The following is a 23583-nucleotide window of genomic DNA, read 5'->3' on the forward strand; positions in this document are numbered from 1 at the left end:
TTCGCATGCGAATTTCAAGATTTACTCCTCCATTATTAAACAATGGGATAAATATTTGACTGTTCCTCTTTATTGCCCGACTCTTTGTGGCAGGTTCATGCACTGGAAAAAAACATACATATAAAAAAAAAAGACAACATGGCAGAAGATCACTCAGTCTCAGGGTCTGCGACCACAACATTGAACAATGAAGACAATCACAACAACAATACAACGACGATACACCAATCAGAGAAAATGAATATAGAGGCCGCGAGTATCGATACAACTACCACCATGGAAACACACAATAATATTGAGAAAGAAAATGAAAGAGGACACACCTTCAACCACGACATATCAGACGAGGAAGAAGACTTCTCCTCCAACCCTAAAAAAGTGCAAGACGCCACCGCCGGCCAAATGGATTTGACACGCACCACGTCCAGCGTCAGATATGTGGAGGGGATGAAATTGTATATTCTCATGGCGTCCATGACTTTAATCTTCTTTTTGGTCATGGTTGATATTTCTATTGTTTCTACGGTATGTCGCCTCATGAAATCTATCTGAGCAAGGGATGAGACAGACAGATGCTAATGAAGAGATCAGGCTGTGCCGAAGATTACGAGCGATTTTAATTCTTTGGAGGATGTGGGTTGGTACGGAACTGCATATCAATTGGCTTGGTATGTCTATTTTTAAAAAATCTCAGACTTGATTTGATGTCAACTCTAATATGTGTATAGTGCCTCTCTCCAACCCCTCGCCGGAAAAGTCTACTCCAATTTCCGCCCAAAGGTAGGTTACCTACCCGTCCCTCCTGACCACATCTTGACGATCGTCACTAACATTGGTGGATGATGATAGAGCATCTACTTAGTATGCTTCTTAATCTTCGAAATCGGCTCGCTCATCTGCGGCGTCGCACAATCCTCTACAATGCTCATCATCGGCCGCGCCATTGCCGGTATCGGTTCTTCGGGACTCATGAACGGCGCCTTGACAATCCTATCAACCTCAATGCCCCTACATAAACGTCCCACGTATTTCGGTATCATGATGGGATTTGCTCAAATGGGGACGATCCTGGGTCCGATTATCGGTGGTGCGTTTACCACGTATGTTAATTGGCGGTGGTGTATGTTTCCTCCCCATCTTCCCATCAGAAAAACTATAAATGTGCTGATATTAGGGCCAGGCTTTTATATCAACCTCCCCGTTGGCGGTGTCGCGGGTGCAATTATGCTATTCTTCATCCAAGTTCCCGACGTAGTCAAACCGCGCACTGAATCCATCATGACCATCATCACACGCAAACTCGATATTATGGGGTTCTTCCTCTTTGCGCCTGCTGCAATCCAGGTGTTTTTGGCCTTGGAATGGGGTGGAAGTAAATACGCCTGGAACAGCGCCACCATTATCGGACTCTTTTGCGGTTCGGGTGCAACCATCATCCTTTTCGGGGTGTGGGAATACTACCAAGGCGATAATGCCATGGCACCCTTTTCGATCTTGAAGATAAGACATGTCTGGGCATCGTGTCTTGTGATGTTCTTGTTCTTTGGATGTTTGCAGATTGCATCCTATTATCTGCCCATTTATTTCCAGACGGTTCGTGGCTCGACCGCGATTGTGAGTGGTGTGCACATGTTACCCAACGTATTGAGCCAGCTGATTTCTACCGTCGCTTCTGGCGCCTTCGGTAAGCCCCCCCCCTCTTCCCCTTTTCATCTCTCTCCTCCTATTCAACGCTCACTGATGCACTTCTAGTCGGACGATTGGGCTACTACCTCCCCTGGATCATAGCATCCTCCACCCTCAGCGCCGTCGCCCTAGGTCTCCTATCAACCTTCTCCCCCACCACCTCAGCCGGTGAATGGATCGGCTACCAAGTCCTGCTCGGCTTCAGCCGCGGTCTAGGGATGCAAATGCCTATCATTGCAGTGCAAAACAGCATAAACCCCAAATTCGTCCCCGTCGCCATGGCCCTGGTCACATTTGGACAGACCTTTGGCGGCGCCGTATTCTTAGCAATTGGCGAAACCATTCTCTCGAATCAATTGAGAACAAATATCCCCAAGTATGCGCCCGGTGTTGATACAGCGTCGATTATTGCGGCGGGCGGTTCGGGACCTGCTGTTAGAGCTGCTGTGGGCGACAATCCGGTCGGATTGGCGGGCACGTTGCTTGCGTACTCGAAGAGCGTGGATGCGGTGTATTGGTTTGCGGCTAGTGCGGCGGCCGTCATGTTTGTGGCTTCGTGGGGGATGGGGTGGAAGGATATCAGGAAGAAGGATGCGCCGCCGAAGGTAGATGTTGAGAGTGCAGCTGCCGCATGTTGATAGTAGGCACCGTACCTACGGCTTTGCTACGGCACCAGTTGCAATCCCCTCCTAGGCAGGTAGATGCATCCCCTATTGCATATGGTTTAAAACACCTCCATCTATCCTTAAACATCTTTTTCTTGTATTCATATGATTCCTCACTCATACTTTCTCCGGTGGACAGACATTTACAAGGCGTTTTTCGGTGCATGACATAGAAGAGGGACTCACTGGCTCTGCATAATATCATATCACTCATTACTTTTCTCTACTCTAATACCCCTCTTTTTCTTGCTCTATTTCCTCTTTATCAGACTTATTTGGATTTTCACGCATCATCATCATCTTCTTCTTCTTTCATATCAAACATATATGCATGTATACATATATACATACCCTCCTCAAAAGCTGTACATATCACTTCCTTAGCTACCTGGGAATGACACTAGAACCAACCCTACTTGAATACTCTGGCTCCTGCATAGAACAGAACAATGACAATATTGATGATATCCTTCAAAATATAGAAGAGGAGCAACTAATTCGATTTATTACTTACTTGGCAAATGTGACAGTACCTAGGTATGTATGATTCTACATTTGTCCATTCAAAAGTCCACACGAGTACATATCCTTTACGTATATTGCATACTGGCATACTGACTCCTGGCTATAGGCTGCAGGCTACGTGATCATATGAGCAATCTTGAAATGCAAGTATCAATTCTGATTCCTCCTTCCTTTCCCCATAGCACACCCTCCATCTACTATAGACAACAAAACAACAACAATCCAATCAGAATAGATACAAATAAAAGTCAATAAATTTCAGTCAAGATTGTGCTTTGAATCGGACAAAAACACCCATAAATAAATAACGAACACCAGATTTGGAAATATATCAGAGCTACCCTGTACGGAAACGGTGGATGTGGACACGAGAAAGGAGATGGATTTTTAGGCCATCGGGAGGTCGGAAGGCTAAAAGGACGAGGAGTGGTTGTGAGGGATCGGGAGATGGTGAGAGATAGGATCAGTCGGAGACAAGATGGGGATGGTATCGATGGTTGAGACGATGACGATGTGTCAAAACGAAAAAGAATAAAATATGAACAGAGAATCGAAAGCGAGGCGAATTGTGAATATCGTAAGCTGCTTCTCTCCCTTCGCTTCTGGAAACCAAAAGCGAAGAAGAGAAAAGCCATGGGCAAAGGCAAAAGCATCATCGAGACATAGCCTTATATACATGTCGTATATAGGTAGAGATATAAGGATGTCTACTTCATCTCAACGTATCCCTTTTGCCTCCACTCAGCCTGCATATTCATCATATCTGTACGCTCTTGCATCCACTGGTTGTTTTGGGCATTCCATTCACGCTTGCCGAGTCGTCGTTGGCGAATACAGCACAACAAAAAGGCGAGAGCAGCGATACCAACGACTGAGCTGGCGCCAGCGATAATACCGATTCTGACGCCGGAAGACAGGTTGTTCCATCTCTGGGAGAGAGTGAGGTGAACGGCATTGATCTGTTGTTCGGCCGTTGAGTTGCCACTGTTTCGGTTAGCTTGTTCCAAACTCTGATAGTTAATTATCATTTATTCCTGAATTAGTAGACTTACGCAACAATGTTGATGCTCTCCCATGATCCCGAATGGTCGGTGTAATTGTACTCCTTGCCCGTGGAAAAGTCCTGTGCCGAAACTTGCGACACAAACATGGTATATGGACCAGCATCGTAATCAATCACACCTCCAGCCCATTGAATCGTACCAGGAGCGCCATTAGGGTCACCGCCGGGCCAGACTCCGATACGGATGTTCATGGGTGTTTGAGGGTACCAGTCGTAGGTACTGTTGGAGGAGTTTGAGGGTGTAACGGTGCGCAATAATTGGCCATCGACCCACCACTCGAGTTTTTCCTTGTCCCACCATGTTGTGTAGTTGTGGTATTCGTCGTGAGTACTGCTGCTGATATTGAAATATTCGGCCGTACCATCAATGGTCTGTCCCTTTCCAAAGAAATTTGTCTGAACCGTGTTAGGTTCTGAACCCACCCACTCCCAATCAACTTCGTCAAGATCATCTGATTGAAGGACCACACTGCTAATCACACCATGACCGGGAGCAGCCCGAACGTGGTATTCCAAGCGGCCGAAGAAGATGTAGAATGTGGATCTGATGGTCGGCGAGTCGAGTTTCTTGTTGATTGTGAAGCCGACGGCGTCGTCTGTGTAGTTCAGCACACCGTTGGTGATATTCCAAATGTTGTCTAGTTGCGAGCTGGCACTGATGTTCCAGGTATGTGATGTACTGAGGGCCGGATCAGGCGGACATGTCTCGTTTAGGGGTTGACAGGACGTGCTTGTCTGTGCTGAGACGGTCGAGACGAGTGCAGCCACGAGGGCCGTCAAGACTGATGATCGCATCATGACTGTATAATCGAATCGAAGGGCAAAAGAAACGGCGTTGTGGGAAGACTATCTCCTCGCTGCCAACGAGAAATAGTGGTCCGGTTCAAAGAAATCTGCGTCGAGTACGGGTGCGAAGGAATGAGCCCCGGAGTATATAAAAGAGTGTGTAGTTGATAGCAGTAAAAAGAATGTTATTTCATTCAAAAGAGTGACGTTGAGAGAGGGACCGGGGAAAGTCACGAAAAGATTGTTCAAACAGTAGTGTCGTGGAGAGGACGAGAGAGCGAAAGAGATTAATTACTGCATGAACGAACGAGGCAGCGGCAGAAATGGGGTGGTCTCCTCTACAGCCACTGCAGATAAGACTATCTCCCGAACAGGACTGGCCAGTGGACCAAGGAAGGACAAGAGAAAAAAGGCCAGGGAAAAGGGCCCCCCCGCCTGGGCGGTCCATCAGGCTAAGAGCCATTAGTGAGACCGTACTCGTAGTACGGGCAGTAGAACGAGTCTGTGGGTGAGGTTGAGAGGGAGAAGATGAGCAAGGAAAGGAAGGGGGCTTCGGCGCTAAAAGGCGTCTGCGGCACGCGATTGGGCGGTGCCTGAACCAAGCCTGACGCCGCTGCACGCCGCCGTTTTTTTTTATATTGGTTACGGTATTTTACGATCCTTTCACGCTAAATCGCCGTCGTTCTGTGGCGTTGACAATCCCACGAAGTATTAGTGTATTACTCTTAACTTATTATTTACGTAGGAGATGTCGCTTCTGTTGAATCCCTGATCTCTGGAAAATGAGTACGAACTACAGAGCAGACTCCTTGCTCTCCGCTACAGGATAACTGCATACTGAAATTACTCCAGCACACCAAGAGAACCGTACAGTGATCAACTCTCACCTCCTGTTCGTCTGCTAGTCAACAACCCGCCGTACATTGGCCCAATGAGGCTCATAGCGGACCATTTTATTCCCTCTGTCTCATCTGGTTGGGCTTCATTTCCGGTCCGCCGGGCTTAGTGCCCCTTATTTATTTTTAAATTTATTTTACGTAGTATGTTCCCGCCGTATTTTATTTTTATTTTTATTTTTTTTTTTTGTTCTTCTGTATGCGTGTATTGGACTGTATGGCCAGGCCGGGTCCTTGGGTGCAGGCTGCGACCCGTCCGATTCCACGGTTATTCTCAGACAGTGGCGCTCTACTGTGATGCTGACTCATTGAGACGGAGTGTCCGTAACTTAACGTACGGAGTAGTTATAACTAACTAGTTAGCATTGATGATAGTGATAGAGATAAGATCCTTGTTACACAACTGAGACTGTCGTACTGCCAAATTGGGATGACCTCAAGTCTCCGACGTCTCAGGGGAATCGCCGAGGCTCCGACTCGACTTGGCCAATCAAGCACGTGCCCGTCGTACCCTATCATTGCGTGCTTCTCTTCTACAGTGTCATGTCAGCCATAGCAAGTAGTTAGTTAACTAACTTAGTTAACTAAGTTACTCTATAGTAAGTTCACATAACTGTCATTAACATTAGGCATAACTTCTATATACATCGTCAAATAATGTCGCCATAAATAAAAGAAAATAGAAAACATAGTACACTCATTTCGTCCTGTCAACATATTCGACCGTCATCACTCACTTTCTTCCTTTCCTGCCTCCTCAACCCACGCCATCACTACCAACCCATGTTCATCCTTCTTAAGACCTAGACACTGTAGGTACGTAGGTAGGTCAAGAAATGTAAACCCTGTCCGGCCTACTCAATTGACTCCTCGTCCGGCTCCGACTCACCCGCACCGACAACTTCTCAATATACTCCACATAATCCGGACCATCCCTATAATTTCTCGATCGTCGTTGACGACGCGATGATGGTCGCGACGATGAATATACCACAGGAGGCGCGCTACCTGCACCATCAGGATCGCGGTTTCCCGGAGCGCCCGGCAAGAAGCAGGATTTGATGAGCCAGATAATCAGGAGTGTGCCGGCGATTGTGCCGATGACGATGCCTGCGATTGCGCCGCCGGAGAGGGTGCTGGGGCATGTGTCGGAGGTTGATTATCTTGATGAAAGGGGTATGGGTGCCTAGTAGCTTGAATGTTAGTACGTACTAATTAATCATATAGAGCCGTGGTTCTGGTACGGATGTTTCCGACAGAACCTAGGTGTTGGATAGGAAGTGAGGGCGTACCATGGTTGTAGACGATTATATAAGATGGGCGGTATCAAACAATTGGAGAGTTTCGATATGTTGAACAATGTATAAGAATATTGTGATCTGTAGATAGATATGTAGTCTGGATAGTAGAGCGTAGTGACAAATCCAGCTCAAAAGTGAAGCAATTCCCCAACCACACCAGGCACAAGAAGAATATATCTAAAATGAACTGGAAGAGATGAGCAGACAGACAGTCGGTCAGTATATATATACATCCCACTTACATGTATACATGCATGCACCAAAAGTTCCGATCAGTCAGTCCTTTAGAATAGGAACATGGAGAATACCTATGTATATATACAGCAACCCCCTCCCCCCCTCCCCAACTCAGACAGAATCCTTACGCAACCATTGTCCGCTTACGATGGCCAATCGAAACATACAGGCCACAATGGATAAATTTCCGAAAGCCAGCACGATGAAAATTCCGGTTTTTTTCTTTCTTTCTGTAAATTCAACATTAAGAGGTGTATATGATTACGCGTCGAGAGGGGGAGGTTGGAGGAGACATGCGAGGCGTGACGTCAGATCAACGTCGAGTCTGGCCCCCCACCATCTGATATTCGCTCATTATCATCTCGCCTGGCAAAACAAATTCAACACTTTACCAGGTGGGTTAATTAGTTATAAAGCTTTCGAGAAAAGTAATTAGTAGCTGGGATAGTTGTCTTAAATCCTGTTTTTTGCCCTGTCTCGCTTACTGGGCTCCATGCAACTATGTAACTAGTTATATATCGACCAATATGTCTGCAGTAAAACGTAGATCAATCGAACCCATTTGCCCTCTCGAGGGATATCGTCGATCACGCAAGTACCTATTTTAAAGTCGCACGTTTTGTGTAATGTCTCAACTACTCTATATTTATATATTTACCCCAATACGCAGTCAAGTACATGTAGGTGGGTGATGCAAATTCCGGAACCCTATATACCTAGCCCACATAACCAGACATCAACAAAAGAATAGATCAAGGCCAAGTATTCAAAAGAAAAGAAAAGAAAAGAAAAGAAAAGAAATTCGTCACTCATGCCTATACCCTCTACCTATAGTTGCCCAACTACTCTGTGGCCATGACACATAAAATATAACACTCGCATCCGAGTGACAAAATATAGCAGAGAAAGCAACAGATGAAACTTTGTACATACCCTCTGTCCTGTCGAAAAAAATCCCAAAAGCAGAGATTATCAACAGTATCAGGTAGACAACAGATACATAAAACATGAAGAAAAACGAAAATACTGTCGCTGTCCATAAGAAAACGGAACGCCCCGCTAAGAAAACCACATATAAGAGCCACAAGTCCTCCCATTTGTTCGTTCATGCGATATATGAAAAGACAATATTCAATATACGTAATACCAGTTAACTGGCAATCGCCAGCTGCGCAACCAAATCCGACGCAACGTCCAAATAAGGATACGGACTCGTGACTTCCTTCTCCTTATTTCGGATACGTTTGCTAACGGGGCGCCATTCACCATCTATATCTGCACGAACCACGTTCTGATATCCATCGCATTTGAAGTCGACCATGTAATTCGTGGCTTCGAGTTGATATAGTTGGATATCGATAAAGCACCATACTCCGTACGAGATGCGCATTGATTGGACTTGTTCGAGGGAGGAAGGTCCGCTTGTAGCGTTACTACCACCCGCACCGCCGCTGCTCTCAGCGTTGGCTTGGACTGCGGCGGCGATTGCGGCTTTGTCTTCGGCACTGATGGAGGCGTTCATTAGGTTTACTTTGCGGCGGAGATCACCCAGGTCACTGCGGCTGCTGTGGGCGCTGAGGGATACGCCGGGAGCTGTGACGCCTTCTTTCAACAGTCGTGCACGAATAAACCAAGGATCTTTGGGGATGTAGTAGTCTGACGGTAGATCGGGGTATTTGCGTTGCAGTGGCATTGGCTCGTTAGGATCAAGGTCCTCTAATGGTGCGTCGCCCTCTGGTTTGCTGTTAGTTTAATACCACTAAAGTTATTCGAGTATACGCACCTGGCTCTGCTGGTATGATTTCCCAGACACCGCCTATCGCCTCGATGGCTTTATATAGACAAAGCATGGCTTCATACGGCTGATTACGTGACCGAATACCAAACTGCCATTTCCTGGACCGCTTCGATGGCATAGGCGCCGCATGAAACTTCTCTGGCGGTTCTAACCGAAGCTTATCGAGATCAACAACGCTACGAGCATGCGGTTTGAGAGCCCTGAAGGTTGCAGCCTGCTGTTCCAAGGTACGATCTTCATAATGACCAGCCCTTTGTTCGGCGTCCGCCCTCTGTCTTCTAGCGCGTTCTCGGATACCATCCCGTTGCTCCATGATCTGGTCGTGGACATATGGAAGGCTCGTAGGAAGAATGCGCACATGGCTTACGCGAGGCTCTTCTTCTAATGCCATGGCCCCCCAATTAGCTGGAGGAGGAGCTGGTGGTGGTGTTGCTTCCCGTGAGTGTGGTGTCAACGGTGTAAGTGCGTTTTCTTGACGAAGGGCTGCCGCTGCTGTTTTCGGGGCTCGTACAGAGCTGTAGCCACTGCTGTCATTCGCCATGGGAGATAAAGGAGCTGGGGGAGAGGACATGTCGAGGGAGTCTTCTCGAGGAGCTGTTTCGTGTTAGTGCCTGTGATAATCATGGAATGGGGAGGGAGACATACAGTTTGTCTGCATCAGTTCGTTCTCTGCAATAATAAAGAATGCATCTTTGACGGCACTAGGTTCGGCCTTTCGCAGAGCATCTTCAATTTCCTCCTTCTTGTAACCCATGCTGTGCTCCAGTTTCGTGATGGCAAAATCGTGTATCTTCTGCTGCACCGAAGTGGACTTGCCCGGTGCAAATTTGCGACGGTCGACCGCCTTATTCGGATCGGCGCCTGTAGTAATAAACTCTTCCGGGGGTAGTTGAAGATATTTGGGGAGACCGTCGAGAAACCACGGGTCTTGTCGGATCTCAGCGATACTGATTCGGTGGACTGGATGGACCTGCAGCATGGCTCGAATGAGCCTGGCAGCTCCCGGCGAGATATACGAAGGCATATGGAAGTTTCCGGCGGCGATCTTCTTGAATAACGCTGGAATATAGTCATCGTCAAATGGTAAACGGCCGACAAGAAGAACATATAATATAACTCCGCAACTCCACACGTCCACTTCGGGTCCGGCATATAATTTTCCTGAAATAACTTCTGGTGCGGCGTAGTTAGGACTTCCGCAGCTGGTTTTCAAAAAGTTTCCGTCCGTCATGATATTGCTCAGACCGAAATCTGCAATCTTCACGTTTTTCTCGCTATCAATCAACAAGTTTTCGGGTTTCAGGTCTCGATGGACGATCTTGTGGCGATGGCAATACTCGACCGCACAAATGATTTGTTGGAAGAACTTGCGTGCTTCATCGTCGTTACACCTGCCTCGTTTGACCAGGTAGTCAAACAACTCTCTCTCGGCGTATTCCAAAACCATCACAATATCAGACTTTGTGGGAATGACGGTGTATCTAGAAAGTACTCGGTTAGCCATATAGCCCAAAAAGAGTCAGAGGAGACATACAGCTTGATAATATGTGGATGCCGAAGTAACTGCAAATACTGAATCTCACGCTCAACCCGTCCAACCATATCCCTCGACAACAACTTTCGCCGAGGAATAATCTTCAACGCAACCTGCCGTCCGCTAGGCTGATGAATCGCCAATTTGACTTTGCCGAATGAACCCTCTCCCAACACTTTAATGGTCTTGTATTGATCTAACCGTTGCATATCTCGGCGTGTCGCCGGTGACTGCACTGACGCTGACGAGCCGCGGCTACCGGCGTTGTGATGTCCATTATGACCATTATTGTTTGGCCGCGGGGGAGGCGGCATTGCCATCGCTGCGGGATTCGAGTCGGACATTGCATCGGCCGTCGATTGATCTCGTTGCTGTCTAGTATTCGGATTGGGAGGCACTGACGCAAGCGAGACGGAGAGATCCTCGTCGTCAAAGGCGGCGGCCATTTTCGAGCGAGAGGCACAGCCGGAAGTCTAAAATCCTTCTTTTCTGGTTGTCAGGTGGCAGGGAGAATTGATGTGATGTGAGACTAGACCACTGTTGAATTTTCCTGCAAAGTTCCGTGGTCTTGTCGCTTATTCCGGGTTAGTAGGCAAGAGTCAAAGCAAATAAAATGGTGGTTCTTTTTCTCCAGAATCCAAGGAAGTGCCAGCAAGCCAGGCTAACGAGGTTGGGGATGTCGCCGGTCGGATACGTATTGGACGAGCCGAGCTTCTTTCCCCCACAGCGTAGAGAGCCACCGTGGTGGGGTTGTTGAGCTTACTCCGGTACCACTAGAAAGCGAGACCGGCGGGCTGGCTGTCGTGAAAATGGCGTGAGTTGTGTAGTTGGATCAGGCCAGGACAGTAGCTGATTGTCTGAATGAGGAGCAATTAGAGATGAATGATGATGGTAGGGAGGTTTTGAAAGAGCAAAAAGCGGAAGCAGGACTCTGATTATTATTGTCCAACAGCATACCCGTCATGACGCTCATAACCTATTTATCAGCCAATCAGAGAAGAGATGAGTGGTATGTGGAGACAAGATGTGAGCTGTGATTGGCTTGAAACATAATAAGCCAATTAAAGTGCTCAGTTTCTGCTGGATGTCCCAAAAGGGTAATCGACATCGTATGTTCACATTTGAGCGTTGAAGTTGATTGATTTTGATGGATTATTTCAGGCTATCATTGATGGTGGAATAATACGAATCTGTCTAAGCTTTCTTTGACACTAGTATGATGCTTCAGTCATGGTCGCATAGGCTTGGGGTCAAGCGGACAACAAGGAAATGTCAACTTATGCTTGCTAGCATCCATGATACTTTAGATCTTGTTAACTTCAGAGTGATTTTTGTTAAAACCAAGTTTAAACTAGAGCAACCAGTAGGAAGTCCATGAGCAAGCCTATAGAACAAGGTATATTACATCTCTCTAAACGAAATCCTCCCAACTTCCTCTCCCGTGTTCCAAGTCGCCTCCCTCAACGCCATCCCATCTCGGCACATATGCACTCTCTCCGTCTGCCCCAACGCCACCCACTGCGGCCTATCCATCCAAATTGCCTTGAGCGTGACAGGCGTCATGTCCCCATGACACAGCGTCGCCTGCCTCAACTGCTCCAGACAATGATCAATATGCATCCTCCTATACTCCTCCGGTAACCACGCCATATCTGTATTATGATAATAATCCATATCGATATGTTTGCGGAGAGCGTTTATGCAGTGCAGACTGTGTAGCATATCGGGGCCACCGTAAGACCCTGTTGTGGGGATTGAGGAGCCGTAGGAAGGGAGTTGTTCGAGCGTGGGCAGGTCGGGGTCAGAGTTGAGCCAGGTAGTTTCGTTGGTGGTGAAGTGGATGTAGCGTCCCTTGAGAAGAGAGTTCCAGGCTTCGTCGATTTCAGGGGAGGGGGGGCCAACATATTGTGGTTCGGAGGTGTTGAAGGCCATGTATAGGGTGCCGTTAGGGTGGTCCCGGATGGCGCTGGTGTAGCGTTTCTGGTGTAGTTTGATGGATGACTTCATCTCTTCTATGGGGAGATGAGATTAGTAAAAATTATAGAAATAGCATTGCCAATCATGTCATGGGCAAGAAATGTCATTGTTTCCACAGAAAGCGTACCAAGCTCTGTATCAAACCCCGTCTCATATGTCCCAGTATTCCTCATTGCTGATTTGACTGTCCGGAGCAAATAGATATTCTCAACTAATAATATCACAGCTAAGATGAGTGTCATCACCGCCCATACTGGTGATCGGATGATCCTGCCATGCTTGACTCGTTTGTCGATATTGGTGTCATACAAAAAGGGCTCTTCAATATCGTCGTCGCTGTTGTCTCGAATCCGGGTATAAACCTTGCCTTCATGGCTTTCTTCGGTTGACTCCATCCTATTTGATTAACAGATGAGCATCCAGGATGGAAATAAATCAAGAACATAAGAGATATCATGGGATTAAGTGGGCAGCATCTGTTCGTACGTAGGTAGTACAAGGTCCATGATATAGACCCCGGAGACACACCCCTGGATACCACAGGCTGTGATACCCTAGATAGGAAACTATTCAGGTAGAATTAGTATGGATGACAGACATGTAGTTCATCGGCCGTATCAATCAACCGATCAATCACCATATTTGTCATGACTCATGATATTAAGTTGCGCTCATGACAGATAGTCCAGAATGTTGAGGATGACTGTTGTAGTGAGTAGAGCCGGGGGGTGTAACCGAGGCTTACACCCAGATAACCCCATCCCTTGCTTACGCTAAGACATCAAATCGTCCAGGGGTGTCCTTGCTTCTGCAGCGTGGCCCAATCCAGAAAATTCTGCGCCATCGATAACCAAGAAAAAATGTGTCGAGACAAAGAAAGTTTGATCGAAATATGCCTATATCAAACCACGAACCCTCCATGCTCCTATTGCTGTTCCCGGTGCCTCTCGTGGCTTTGAAGAGTCCAGATGGAAAATAATTGCGCCCGCACAAGTAAAGAAGAAAAATGTACTGAGTTTGGATGAGGGGTGCTAGCACCGATGCTTGAAGCGCCTCGGGTATTGTTGTCACGATTAATTAGGTTGATAGTCCAGATGAAACTCTGTTCGTCTATATCGACGATTTATGCAGGTAGCCGACATACCCCAAGAAGTTCATGTTGTGTCACCGGCTAGAGCTAGCCATTGCTGCAGCCTGCTGTATCACTATGGCAATGGCACCTGGCTGTTTCTGGGTGGAATCAGGTGATTCCAATTGTGTGAAACGTCGATCCCATCTAGTTGCGAAATAGATTTTGGTATCTTCCTCGACCTCGCCGAGCTTGTCGGTCAGCCCAAACATAGTGATGGGCGCCGATGACGGAGTTGCGTTCGTCCTTTGGCCTGTCACCGAAAGTCCGAAAGTCTTGATCCTAACGGTTGACTGGTACAGGCAACTGAGAGACGGAATACAAACGCAGTCTCTCTCAGGGACCTGGAAAGGAGGTAGTGGGATAAGCGTGGGGCGAGGCGCCACCCGCCTCCGAATCACCACGGAAGAAGACTTTATGTCAAATGATTCTGTTCCTGGAGTAAGAAAGAGAAGAAGAAGCAGGACGAGGGAGAAAGACATGAGAATGGGAGGAGGTAACCACGTGCCACGAAGAATCCGTTCGTTTGTCAATTACCGATTAGGAAGGTGGGCAAGTACGCTCTGTTGCTCTCAAGGCGTTGTGGCAGTCAATGTCAATAGATCGAAGACAGAAAATCGAAATAATATTTGTCCAAACGCCGCCCGCGCCTAGAAATGAATTATGTACACGCATGATGTTTTCAAAACATGAAACGTTGTGAAAAGATATGTAATAGAAAGATAGAAGACGACATGGTTCTCACCTAGAGAACTGTTGTACTGCTTTCAGGACATCCACATAGGTCCCTGTCACCGAGTCATCGTCGGCATAGTATTCCTCATCTTCAACATCTGCACCGGCTTCATCTCCGTCATTATCGGCTTCGACGTCATATAGAAAGTCATCCTCGTCAAAAGCATATGTCTTGATAATACCGCGAGCGTATCCTTGAGTGGGCTTATTATCGATGTCACGATCGCCGTCATTGGGTGGACGACGGGGACCTTGTCTTGGTGCTCTCGCACAAACCAGTTCAAGCTGAATATCGTTCGGACTATTGAGCGGTTTTGAGCCGTGATTCGGCGTACGTGCTATAATGCCGACGGCGACCTCTTGAGCCTGTCCCATTGCGGTCACACCGGGAATGTACCATGTCCGCCATGGGGAACTAGGATTACCTGGCTCGGCAACATTTATGGCTTCCCGGGAGTTATTGCTGTCTGCAGTTGTGGCATTGACGACAACTAAACCGGATGTAAGCGTTTGCTTTGGCACTAAGTAGAAAGGAGGAAGAGAAAGCCATACCATAGGTGGGAATTTGATTCAATGCAAATAGAGTAGCCGGGCAGCCGTCAATAAAAGGACCTGGACTACCGGTCGTCAATGGCTGAAGTACCGTATCCAGCGGGAAATCATAGGGTTGTCCCGAAGTACTCAGATTAAACAACGACGACCGCAAGAAAGTTTTCAAATTTTCCGAGCAAGAATGTCCCCAAACGCCATTACAGCCGTTATTGGCACCGCCGACATAACCGCCTAAATTCCCGATACGTAATGCCACTTCCGTTGTCCAATTGATGCCGCGGATATTCGAATTAAACTCCGTGAGTAGCCCTCTATCATATTGTAGCCAGTATCCCACCTTCACTGCACACGAGTCATTGTTGGAGGGAGAACCCCAGCCGGCATCGAATCCGTAGTAAAAAAGTAGTGGCACGGGTGAAATAGCGTCAAATTTGAACGAGACGGAAACCTGGGCTAGGCCGTCGATGCAATTGCTATTATCGAATGTGCAGTAATCGACGGCCGCGGACAATATCGGGAGTGAGAAGGCGAGCGCTGCCTTTAGAATATTGGTTCTGGAAATCGGCTTCATTGCTTTATCTTTCCTTCTGTTTTAATTCTTTCATTCGTTTTCTCCCACTCGCTGTGTCCCTTCCTCCGCCTCTATCGCCGAGCGCTGAACACGTTTGCTGCGATTTCAATGCTGAGACACATACGGCGCCGTCTGAAAATTAGGCGACGGGGACATGTGAGCATGGTAATCAGCAATATCAGTAACCTTACACTTGTAACTGCTCCTAGAGGAGCGTAGAAGTGTAGGAAACCTTGCAGCCGGGGTGATGAGGAAAAGAAAGAGATTCTGGATCAATCGGAGAGGTGGTTACACTGTAAAGCTAGAAGAGGGGACCTTGGCGGGCTATCCCGATGCACGAGAGTCGTAGAGTTGCAGGTTGATACACCCCCTAAGGGACTAGTGGTTTAGGCGTATTGTTTTAGTGCTCCACAGAGTCCACACACGGAATACCACCAGTCTTACGAAATGAAATGTCTTACGAAATACGGGAAGTTGGCAGAACCAGAGTTACCAGAGTAGAGTCGGTAGAGCCAGCGAATTATCCGCGCTCAGGTTGGAATATAGTTTCCTCCCATGTCCAAAAAGCAAAGCAGCGATACAACCACGTTACTCCATACTAACATGTAGTACATGTAGAATACGAGATTGGCTAGAGATAGGCCGGACCGACGATAGTCCGTGGGGAATTGGCAGTTGGGCCGCCGAGCCGCAACGTGAAAGTGGGAATTCGGTACATACGTATTTAGGAATTGCCAACGACGGAACAGGAGAGCCTCAACCAACGAACGACGTCTGGTGTATGCTTAGTGCTCACACGGCTTGTATTGACTTTAACTCCATACATTTCTCTTAATTTCGTTTCCTATTTTGCATCCCTGCCGAAGACCTTATTCCACCCCCACGTCAACCGCACTTGTGTACCCTCGCCGCCCTGTCCGACGGTTGACACATTCATCCACCAAAAGCTGTGACGTCGACTGGAACTGCCTCATGACCCCCCTATGACCACGCCGGATGCCTTCAGGGATGCCGAGCACTTCGCTGATGTCTCTGGCATCCCGGATGTGGCTGATTTCGATGATCTCGAGCAACCCTTAACACCCGCCCAGCAGGATCTGAGGCAAAAGGCGCAACGGAAGGCGAAGATTGCTTTGATTGATCGGTTACTGCGCGAGCTCGACATCGTTATATACTGCGAGCTTGCTGCTTTGTATTATATGGAGTATGTTCCGTCGATGCCGCTCCGCTTGATTGACTCGATGCTAACCGTCATAGTTGTACCTTTTTCTTATTTGCGTTACGTGTTATTATACAGCTTATATTCTTCACGCCGAAAGCGCCTCCCTTCGAGCCTACGAGAAGTCAACCGTACATTGGCGCCATATTTGGCAGTAATTTTCTGTGCGCGTTCCTACATATACTCGCCATCCATCCGAGTGCCGGCGAAGAGACACGGGGTTATCTCCATGGCGGTCTGTTTATCGATTTCGTGGGGCAGAAAGCTCCAGTGTCGCGGATTCGGCTCGTGATATTCGACTTTCTCATTATGTTGATACATCTGGTTATGTTGGGCCTGATATTAGAACGGGTCCGGACGGATGTAAATCGCAAGTCTACTCCGAACGGGTCTCAGGTCACTCCAACAGGGATGGAGAATGATACAAATCCTGAACAGGATCATGATGCTGAGGAGCGAGGTGTTTTACGAAATGAAACGAGCAACGATGAACCATCCGAAGAACCGCAGGATTCGAGTCTCGAACGAACGGCTTTGTTGGCTGAACCCGATGAAGATGGCTCCAGTCCGGCGACCAGACACGGTCACCCACTTGACACATTCGTATCCGGCGAAGCCCTGGTATTAGATATGGGCTTATTCGAGACGATACGTGATCAGTGGAGACACAATACGGGAAACAGGCCGCGTACTGCGTTTACGCCGTCGCAAGAGACGACTACGTTTTTAAGAGAGCATCTTGGCGTTAGTGTTGGGCCTGATGGTCGAGTCCTTAGATTTCAACGATGAACCATTACATATATGTGCATCTATGAGCGTTTAACAAATAGGCATGTTTCCACGATTTAAACATCTCCTTTGTACGCCGTGCAATTGTAGTTCAAACCTCTTGATATGAGTTGGGCCCAATACAATAGTTGGTCCCTAGTTAGACTATATCAGTATCATTACATATGATCCTGGGATATCCTTTTGCTCCTCGCAAACCAACTAGTGCTCGTCGACACGCATCAATACCACCTCCTCGTTTTGCCTGCTCAGCCCTTCTTCATTCTGTGTCGTATCTGGTCTATTGGGCATAAACAGGCCGCTTCACAGGCTTGGACTACATCATGACTGCACGTGCCTTCATTCAGAAGACAATTAACATTATAACCCGCATCATCGCAGCGGCAACCGCAGAAAGACGTTGAAATAGGCTCTTCGCGGATAATCAAAGTCGGCTCAGGGGTAGGATCCGCAGAACAAAAACAAATCTCAACACACGTTTCTTCCATTGATTCGGGGCATGTAATTATATTTATTGAGCAAAAGAGGCTGTTCCCATTTGGACAGGAACAACCACAAGCCTGGGTACAGAAGGAGACCGAGGTTGGAGGATTGCATGTTACGACGGTTGATGCATTCGAGGCAATGACGGTGCTGAAAAGAAGGGCTAATTTGAGTTGATTTTTCATGCTTTTCCAAGGTAATATAGTGAGCTTTCGTTGCGGAGACCTTTTGCTGGATATCCAAGTATAGGGAAGAGCCCGAAGTCGACTTAGGCTCGATGAAAGCCAGTGCTAGCTGTAGGTATTTGAGCAAAATCATGAGTGATTTATCAACTATGGTACTCGCAAGTAAAATGGTAGATGTACAGTATTAATACCATTTAGCCTGAAATATTAATATCGCTATTTTATTTTTGATTTAGCCAGAGGGGTAATGCTGCATTTCAATATAAAGATGGTGGTTTTTTTTAGAATCATTGAGACCAGGGTTCTTTGGGTTACCAACGCTACATAGTAACATAGATGCTATGTAGTTATCGCTTCTATTTATGCTATTCACTGGATATCCATATATCGTCCAGTCGCACCACACAACGTACTCAAGTTGGAGTAAGACCTTCTACTATTGGATCATCTAGATACCTAATGAGGCAGAGAGATTTGCTGCTTCGTCTACAAAGTGAAAGAGCACTGAGCTACATATATACCTAAGGGCATGTAACTAGGCACTCAGATTTCAGCCTACTCCATCTAGCAGCAGAAGCCTGCACACTGTTGAAGAAATAATTTGCAGTGCTCATAGGTCGTAGTTCGACTTCTTGATATTGAGCGGACCCAAATCCGGCATAGTGCAGACCGAACCCTCGGAGTCCAGCGATGTCCCCGGTTCGCACCTCAAGCTATCGTGTCTCGGTCTCCAGGAACCTGAACAAAACTTCCTTTCAATTATTTGATCATTGTGAATACTTGACTTGCAATTGTTACATTCATTAAATACGAGTCGGCCCATGGAATCCTACAATTGATTCTCTTTCATAGACCTGCCAACATGGCTCCCTCGCCAACTTCCTACCGTCCCCGACAAAAAAAGAAGCTACCAACAACCTTCTCCGGCACCAACAATAATGACTTGATCCTCGACGCGGGCTCTCCGCATGCGGCTCCTGCTTTCCCACTCGTTTCGTTCATGTGGTTTGCGCGCGGCGCAACTTCGCAATGGGTTATACTTCCGTTGATTCTTATGGTGGTGGGATTGTTTCGGTGGGCTGTGAGTTTGTGGGGGTATTCCGGTGTGTACTACACATGAAATGCTGGAGAAAGGGAAATCGTGACTGATTTTTTTGGGGGCTGTAGGGTTCAATGTGCCTCCCTTACACGGCGACTTTGAAGCTCAGAGACATTGGATGGAGTTGACTATGCATCTGCCGCTCACGAAATGGTACTTTTATGACTTGCAGTACTGGGGGCTCGATTATCCGCCGTTGACGGCATACCATAGCTGGTTATTGGGGAAGATGTATGAACTTCACCTCTACTTCGTTGATAATAAAACGGTATAGCTAATACTTATCAGCGGCTCACTGATTGATCCGGCCTTCTTCGCTCTCGACGCATCGCGGGGTATCGAGGATCCCCTTCTCAAGCTCTACATGCGCGCCACTGTTATCGTATCGGAATATCTTGTCTTTATTCCCGCAGTTGTGCTTTTCGCACGTCGCTACGGTCGTCTTCTTGGGGTGCCGATGTGGTCAACCTCAATAGCAATGGTTGCTATCTTGATGCAGCCTGGAAATATTCTTGTTGACCACGGTCATTTCCAGTACAATACTGTCATGTTGGGACTTGTGGTGGCTAGCATTGAGAGTATACTGACTGCTCGACTACCATTAGCATGTGCATTCTTTGTTGCGGCATTGTCCTTTAAACAGATGGCTCTTTACTATGCGCCCATCATGTTTTCGTTTCTCCTGGGAAGTTGTATCTTCCCGCGTATACGGATTGGGCGGTTCTTGTTCATTGCTTTGTCGACAGTGGCGGCTTTTGCAATCATACTCGCACCATTCATTGTTGCATCGCTGAATGACTGGACTCATGGGAACGCATTGCCCGGCCAGTTACCGGCCCTCATCGCAGATTTTCCTGTTGAATTAGATGAGAAAGCTTGGTATTATGCACCACTTCTCCAACTCGGCCAGATTGTCCATCGCATATTCCCCTTTGCGCGCGGATTGTTCGAGGACAAGGTCGCAAATGCTTGGTGTGCTATCCACACATTCTACAAACTACACCGGTTCCCCGCGTCGTTGTTGCAGCGCGCATCCCTCGCCGCGACTCTGGCATCAATCTCAATTCCTTGCATCGTCATTTTCCGGTATCCTCGCCCCCAATTCCTCTTACTTGCGCTCAGCAGCTCCGCATGGGGTTTTTTCCTCTTCTCTTTCCAAGTCCACGAAAAGAGTGTCTTATTACCTTTACTTCCTATGACCCTTCTATTCACTGGAGACGGCGGCCTGAACAAAGTCAATCGTGCCTGGGTTGGTTGGGCCAATGTTCTCGGCGCATGGACAATCTACCCCTTACTTAAACGCGAAGAACTCCGTATCCCATATTTTGTCATCACTCTCCTATGGGCGTACCTGTTGGGACTGTTCCCTACTTCGATTGAGATCTTCCGCTCACGAAATATCACGACCACGACCAAAGAGGCCTCCGTGAGTGGACTTACGGTGTTGATTCATACAATCTTTTACCTGAGTATGATTGGCTGGCATATCCTCGAAGAATTCGTGCAACCGCCGGCCAACAAACCAGATCTGTGGGTTGTACTGAATGTGCTTATTGGCGCGAGCGGATTTGCGTTGGCGTATCTCTGGACGACGGGCAATTTGATCGCGCAGGCGTATAGATTGAAGGAGAAACCGACTGGGGATGTGAAGAAGAAGACTCAATAAGTCTTTCTATCTATATATTCAATTATCTTTTTACCTGTACTCTACTTTGATACCACATTTCAATTCAGTCAAGTCCAAATCATCTTTCTAAAATATAGTACATATATATACAAAACTAAACCCAGAACACCCAAATAAATCGTTCTAAGAGAGGAGTGTGTATCCGCGAACTCGAACGTATCCCAAATGCTAATGTATGCTGTGTTCGTCTCATCTAACATGAGTCTATCCTAATTCTTTCTTCTTTCTTGTCGTTTAGGCACAATCAGATCTTAAATCCATATCCAGCCATACAAGCCTTGTACTGCTCAACCAACGGCTTGCAATCTGTCTGCGCGGGATCATCGGCTTTGGAGAAAAGCATGCAGTCGTCGCGGGCGGTCTTTTCTTCTTTGCAGACGCAACATGGCTATTATTTCTCCGTTAGTAAAAGAGCTCAATAGTCGACGTTCTTGGGTGGGTGAGATGGGACGGACCTTGGGTTTTTCGGTTTGTTTGGGGGCGGCTGTTGCGCTGCTCGAGGAGCCTGTGGTAGAGGAAAGTAGTTAGCTATTGTCTAGATAGTGAGAAGAGAGAGAGAGCGCGCGCTCGTGAACAGATTGCTTAGACTGAGCTTTGAAAAGGTCCTCCGCGGAGTGTTTGTGAAATGTACGAGAGGAACTTACCGAACCAGCCTGAGAACCAATTCGACATTTTGGTAATGGAAGGTATGTATGTATGTATGTGTCTTTTGATGCAATTAAGGCGATAGAGAAAATTCCTTCAAGGGAGAATTGCAGCTGTGTTTTTGTAGACAAGAACTTGACGAAAGACGCAATTAGTAATATAGATCTCGAAATCGAATGATTCCGATGGCAGAATTGGTATGGTTTGGTAAGCGGTGAGATATCATCAATGGTCAGATTCCACTAGTCCCAAATAAGTTAGTCTATTTATAGCTTATTTTTGCCCTGGCGGGGTTTAAACGACGAAGGCGAGTAAGATTTCAAAGGGAAAAAATAAAAAACAATACAGCCCCTCCTCCTTTTCTTCGTCGACGTGCTTCCTTTTTACCCTTATATTCCGTTTATTTACAAATCCTTATAGAGAAGTTTCCTACCGAGTACAGTTAAAATGGCCAAAATATTCTCTCTCGACGGCAAAGGGCTCAAACTCGATACCGCCGAGGACATCGAAACCCATGCCAAACCTCTCCTCGAAGACACAACCTTCACAGAAGTCCACCTCGGCGGCAATACTCTCGGTGTCGCAGCCTCAGAACGTCTCGCAACTGCCCTCGCAACTCAGAAGAATTTACAAGTCGCTAATCTAGATGATATATTCACATCGCGCCTTCTTTCCGAGATTCCCCCCGCCTTATCTGCGTTGCTGAATGCGTTGTTGGAGGCTCCGAATCTGCATACCATCAACTTGTCCGATAATGCGTTTGGACTCAATACGCAAGCGCCACTTGTCGATTACCTATCCCGGGCTGTGCCGCTCCGTCATTTGATTCTCAACAATAACGGATTGGGTCCCAAGGCCGGTGTGCTTGTCGCTGATGCACTTACGGAATTGGCAGCACAAAAAGAGAAGGCGCGCAGCGAGGGCAAGGACGTCCCACTTCTAGAGTCGATTGTCTGTGGGCGTAATCGTCTCGAAAACGGAAGTATGGAGGCTTGGGCTGCGGCCTACAAGGCGCATGCGAAGGGCATGCGCTCTGTGAAGATGACACAGAATGGTATTCGCCAGGAAGGCATTTCGCTGCTTTTGAAGGACGGATTGAGTCATGCTTCGGGTCTGGAGGTTCTGGATTTGCAGGATAATACCTTCACTTTACTTGGATCCAGTGCGTTGGCCAAGGTTGTTCAGGGATGGGCTTCGTTGCGTGAACTTGGTGTTGGAGATTGTCTGCTTTCAGCCCGCGGTGGGATCAAGGTTGCGCAGGCTCTTGCGGCTGGTAAAAATGAAAAGGTTGAGACGTTGCGTCTGCAATTTAACGACATTAATGCAGAGGGTGTCAAGCAATTATTGTTTGCGGCCAAGAATTCTCTGCCAGCTTTGAAGCGAGTCGAGCTGAATGGAAATAAGTTCATGGAGGATGATTCAAATATTGAGGATCTGCGCGTGCTGCTCGAGAAGAGACAAGAGGAGCATGGTACTGATGAAGATCCCGAAGATACTTGGGGTCTTGATGAGCTCGACGAACTTGAGGAAGAAGAAGAGGAGGAGCAAGAGGAAGAAGAGGAAGAGGCAGAGGCAGAGGAGGAAGAAGAGGAAGAAGAGACGGAGGAGATACGAACACATTTGGCAGAGAAGACACTGAAGGAGACTGTCCGTGCCGAGGATGAGCCAGTCAGCCAGAAGAAGGACGAGGATGTGGATGCACTGGCTGAGGCTCTTGGCAAGACAGGCATCTAATTTTGTCATGCCAGTGCTTGTGCATTTCCATCATCAAGAAGCATGACTCTAAAGGAAGCATAACGCATCGCGCAAATACCGTATCACCCCCTTACACACTTCCAACTCGTTTGGATCACCTACATGAATCTTCGCTGCAACCCCTCACCCGAACGGATGAAAGATTTGATAAAAGGCATTGCTGTTTTGTCCTGCATTTATTGTCAATGTAAATAAACATAGATCATGCCGACTCGATCTACCTACCCATCATGCCCCGGCCATCGTTGCTGTTGCTCGTCACCACC

The 23583-nt window shown here is 47.4% G+C and overlaps 9 protein-coding genes across 9 annotated transcripts; 4 read left to right on the top strand and 5 right to left on the bottom strand.

The window, feature by feature from the left end:
• Window positions 1-138: 138 nt before the first annotated feature.
• Window positions 139-2324, top strand: EYB26_004819 (uncharacterized protein; the record flags this gene model as incomplete). The annotated part of the gene is made up of 6 exons (XM_054264110.1): window positions 139-525; window positions 592-668; window positions 729-780; window positions 850-1120; window positions 1181-1684; window positions 1753-2324. The coding sequence occupies 6 exons, from the start codon at window positions 139-141 to the stop codon at window positions 2322-2324; spliced, it is 1863 nt and encodes a 620-aa protein (XP_054120085.1).
• A 1259-nt stretch (window positions 2325-3583) lies between these two features.
• Window positions 3584-4734, bottom strand: EYB26_004820 (uncharacterized protein; the record flags this gene model as incomplete). The annotated part of the gene is made up of 2 exons (XM_054264111.1): window positions 3584-3860; window positions 3929-4734. 2 exons carry the CDS (start codon window positions 4732-4734, stop codon window positions 3584-3586), a joined length of 1083 nt encoding a protein of 360 aa, XP_054120086.1.
• Window positions 4735-8309: 3575 nt separating this feature from the next.
• On the bottom strand, window positions 8310-10937 carry EYB26_004821 (uncharacterized protein; the record flags this gene model as incomplete). Its single annotated transcript, XM_054264112.1, has 4 exons — window positions 8310-8893; window positions 8943-9551; window positions 9603-10438; window positions 10492-10937. The coding sequence occupies 4 exons, from the start codon at window positions 10935-10937 to the stop codon at window positions 8310-8312; spliced, it is 2475 nt and encodes an 824-aa protein (XP_054120087.1).
• A 955-nt stretch (window positions 10938-11892) lies between these two features.
• On the bottom strand, window positions 11893-12974 carry EYB26_004822 (uncharacterized protein; the record flags this gene model as incomplete). The annotated part of the gene is made up of 3 exons (XM_054264113.1): window positions 11893-12503; window positions 12596-12864; window positions 12955-12974. The coding sequence occupies 3 exons, from the start codon at window positions 12972-12974 to the stop codon at window positions 11893-11895; spliced, it is 900 nt and encodes a 299-aa protein (XP_054120088.1).
• A 1364-nt stretch (window positions 12975-14338) lies between these two features.
• Window positions 14339-15455, bottom strand: EYB26_004823 (uncharacterized protein; the record flags this gene model as incomplete). Its single annotated transcript, XM_054264114.1, has 2 exons — window positions 14339-14823; window positions 14885-15455. 2 exons carry the CDS (start codon window positions 15453-15455, stop codon window positions 14339-14341), a joined length of 1056 nt encoding a protein of 351 aa, XP_054120089.1.
• Window positions 15456-16438: 983 nt separating this feature from the next.
• On the top strand, window positions 16439-17463 carry EYB26_004824 (uncharacterized protein; the record flags this gene model as incomplete). The annotated part of the gene is made up of 2 exons (XM_054264115.1): window positions 16439-16659; window positions 16713-17463. 2 exons carry the CDS (start codon window positions 16439-16441, stop codon window positions 17461-17463), a joined length of 972 nt encoding a protein of 323 aa, XP_054120090.1.
• A 1530-nt stretch (window positions 17464-18993) lies between these two features.
• EYB26_004825 (uncharacterized protein) lies at window positions 18994-20896 on the top strand (the record flags this gene model as incomplete). The annotated part of the gene is made up of 3 exons (XM_054264116.1): window positions 18994-19234; window positions 19299-19461; window positions 19519-20896. 3 exons carry the CDS (start codon window positions 18994-18996, stop codon window positions 20894-20896), a joined length of 1782 nt encoding a protein of 593 aa, XP_054120091.1.
• Window positions 20897-21161: 265 nt separating this feature from the next.
• EYB26_004826 (uncharacterized protein) lies at window positions 21162-21589 on the bottom strand (the record flags this gene model as incomplete). The annotated part of the gene is made up of 3 exons (XM_054264117.1): window positions 21162-21305; window positions 21373-21422; window positions 21562-21589. The coding sequence occupies 3 exons, from the start codon at window positions 21587-21589 to the stop codon at window positions 21162-21164; spliced, it is 222 nt and encodes a 73-aa protein (XP_054120092.1).
• Window positions 21590-22009: 420 nt separating this feature from the next.
• EYB26_004827 (uncharacterized protein) lies at window positions 22010-23296 on the top strand (the record flags this gene model as incomplete). Its single annotated transcript, XM_054264118.1, has 1 exon — window positions 22010-23296. One exon carries the CDS (start codon window positions 22010-22012, stop codon window positions 23294-23296), a length of 1287 nt encoding a protein of 428 aa, XP_054120093.1.
• Between the last annotated feature and the right edge of the window lie 287 nt (window positions 23297-23583).

The sequence above is a fragment of the Talaromyces marneffei genome, chromosome 3, assembly GCF_009556855.1.
Source record: "Talaromyces marneffei chromosome 3, complete sequence".
In the NCBI taxonomy this organism is placed as follows: domain Eukaryota; kingdom Fungi; phylum Ascomycota; class Eurotiomycetes; order Eurotiales; family Trichocomaceae; genus Talaromyces; species Talaromyces marneffei.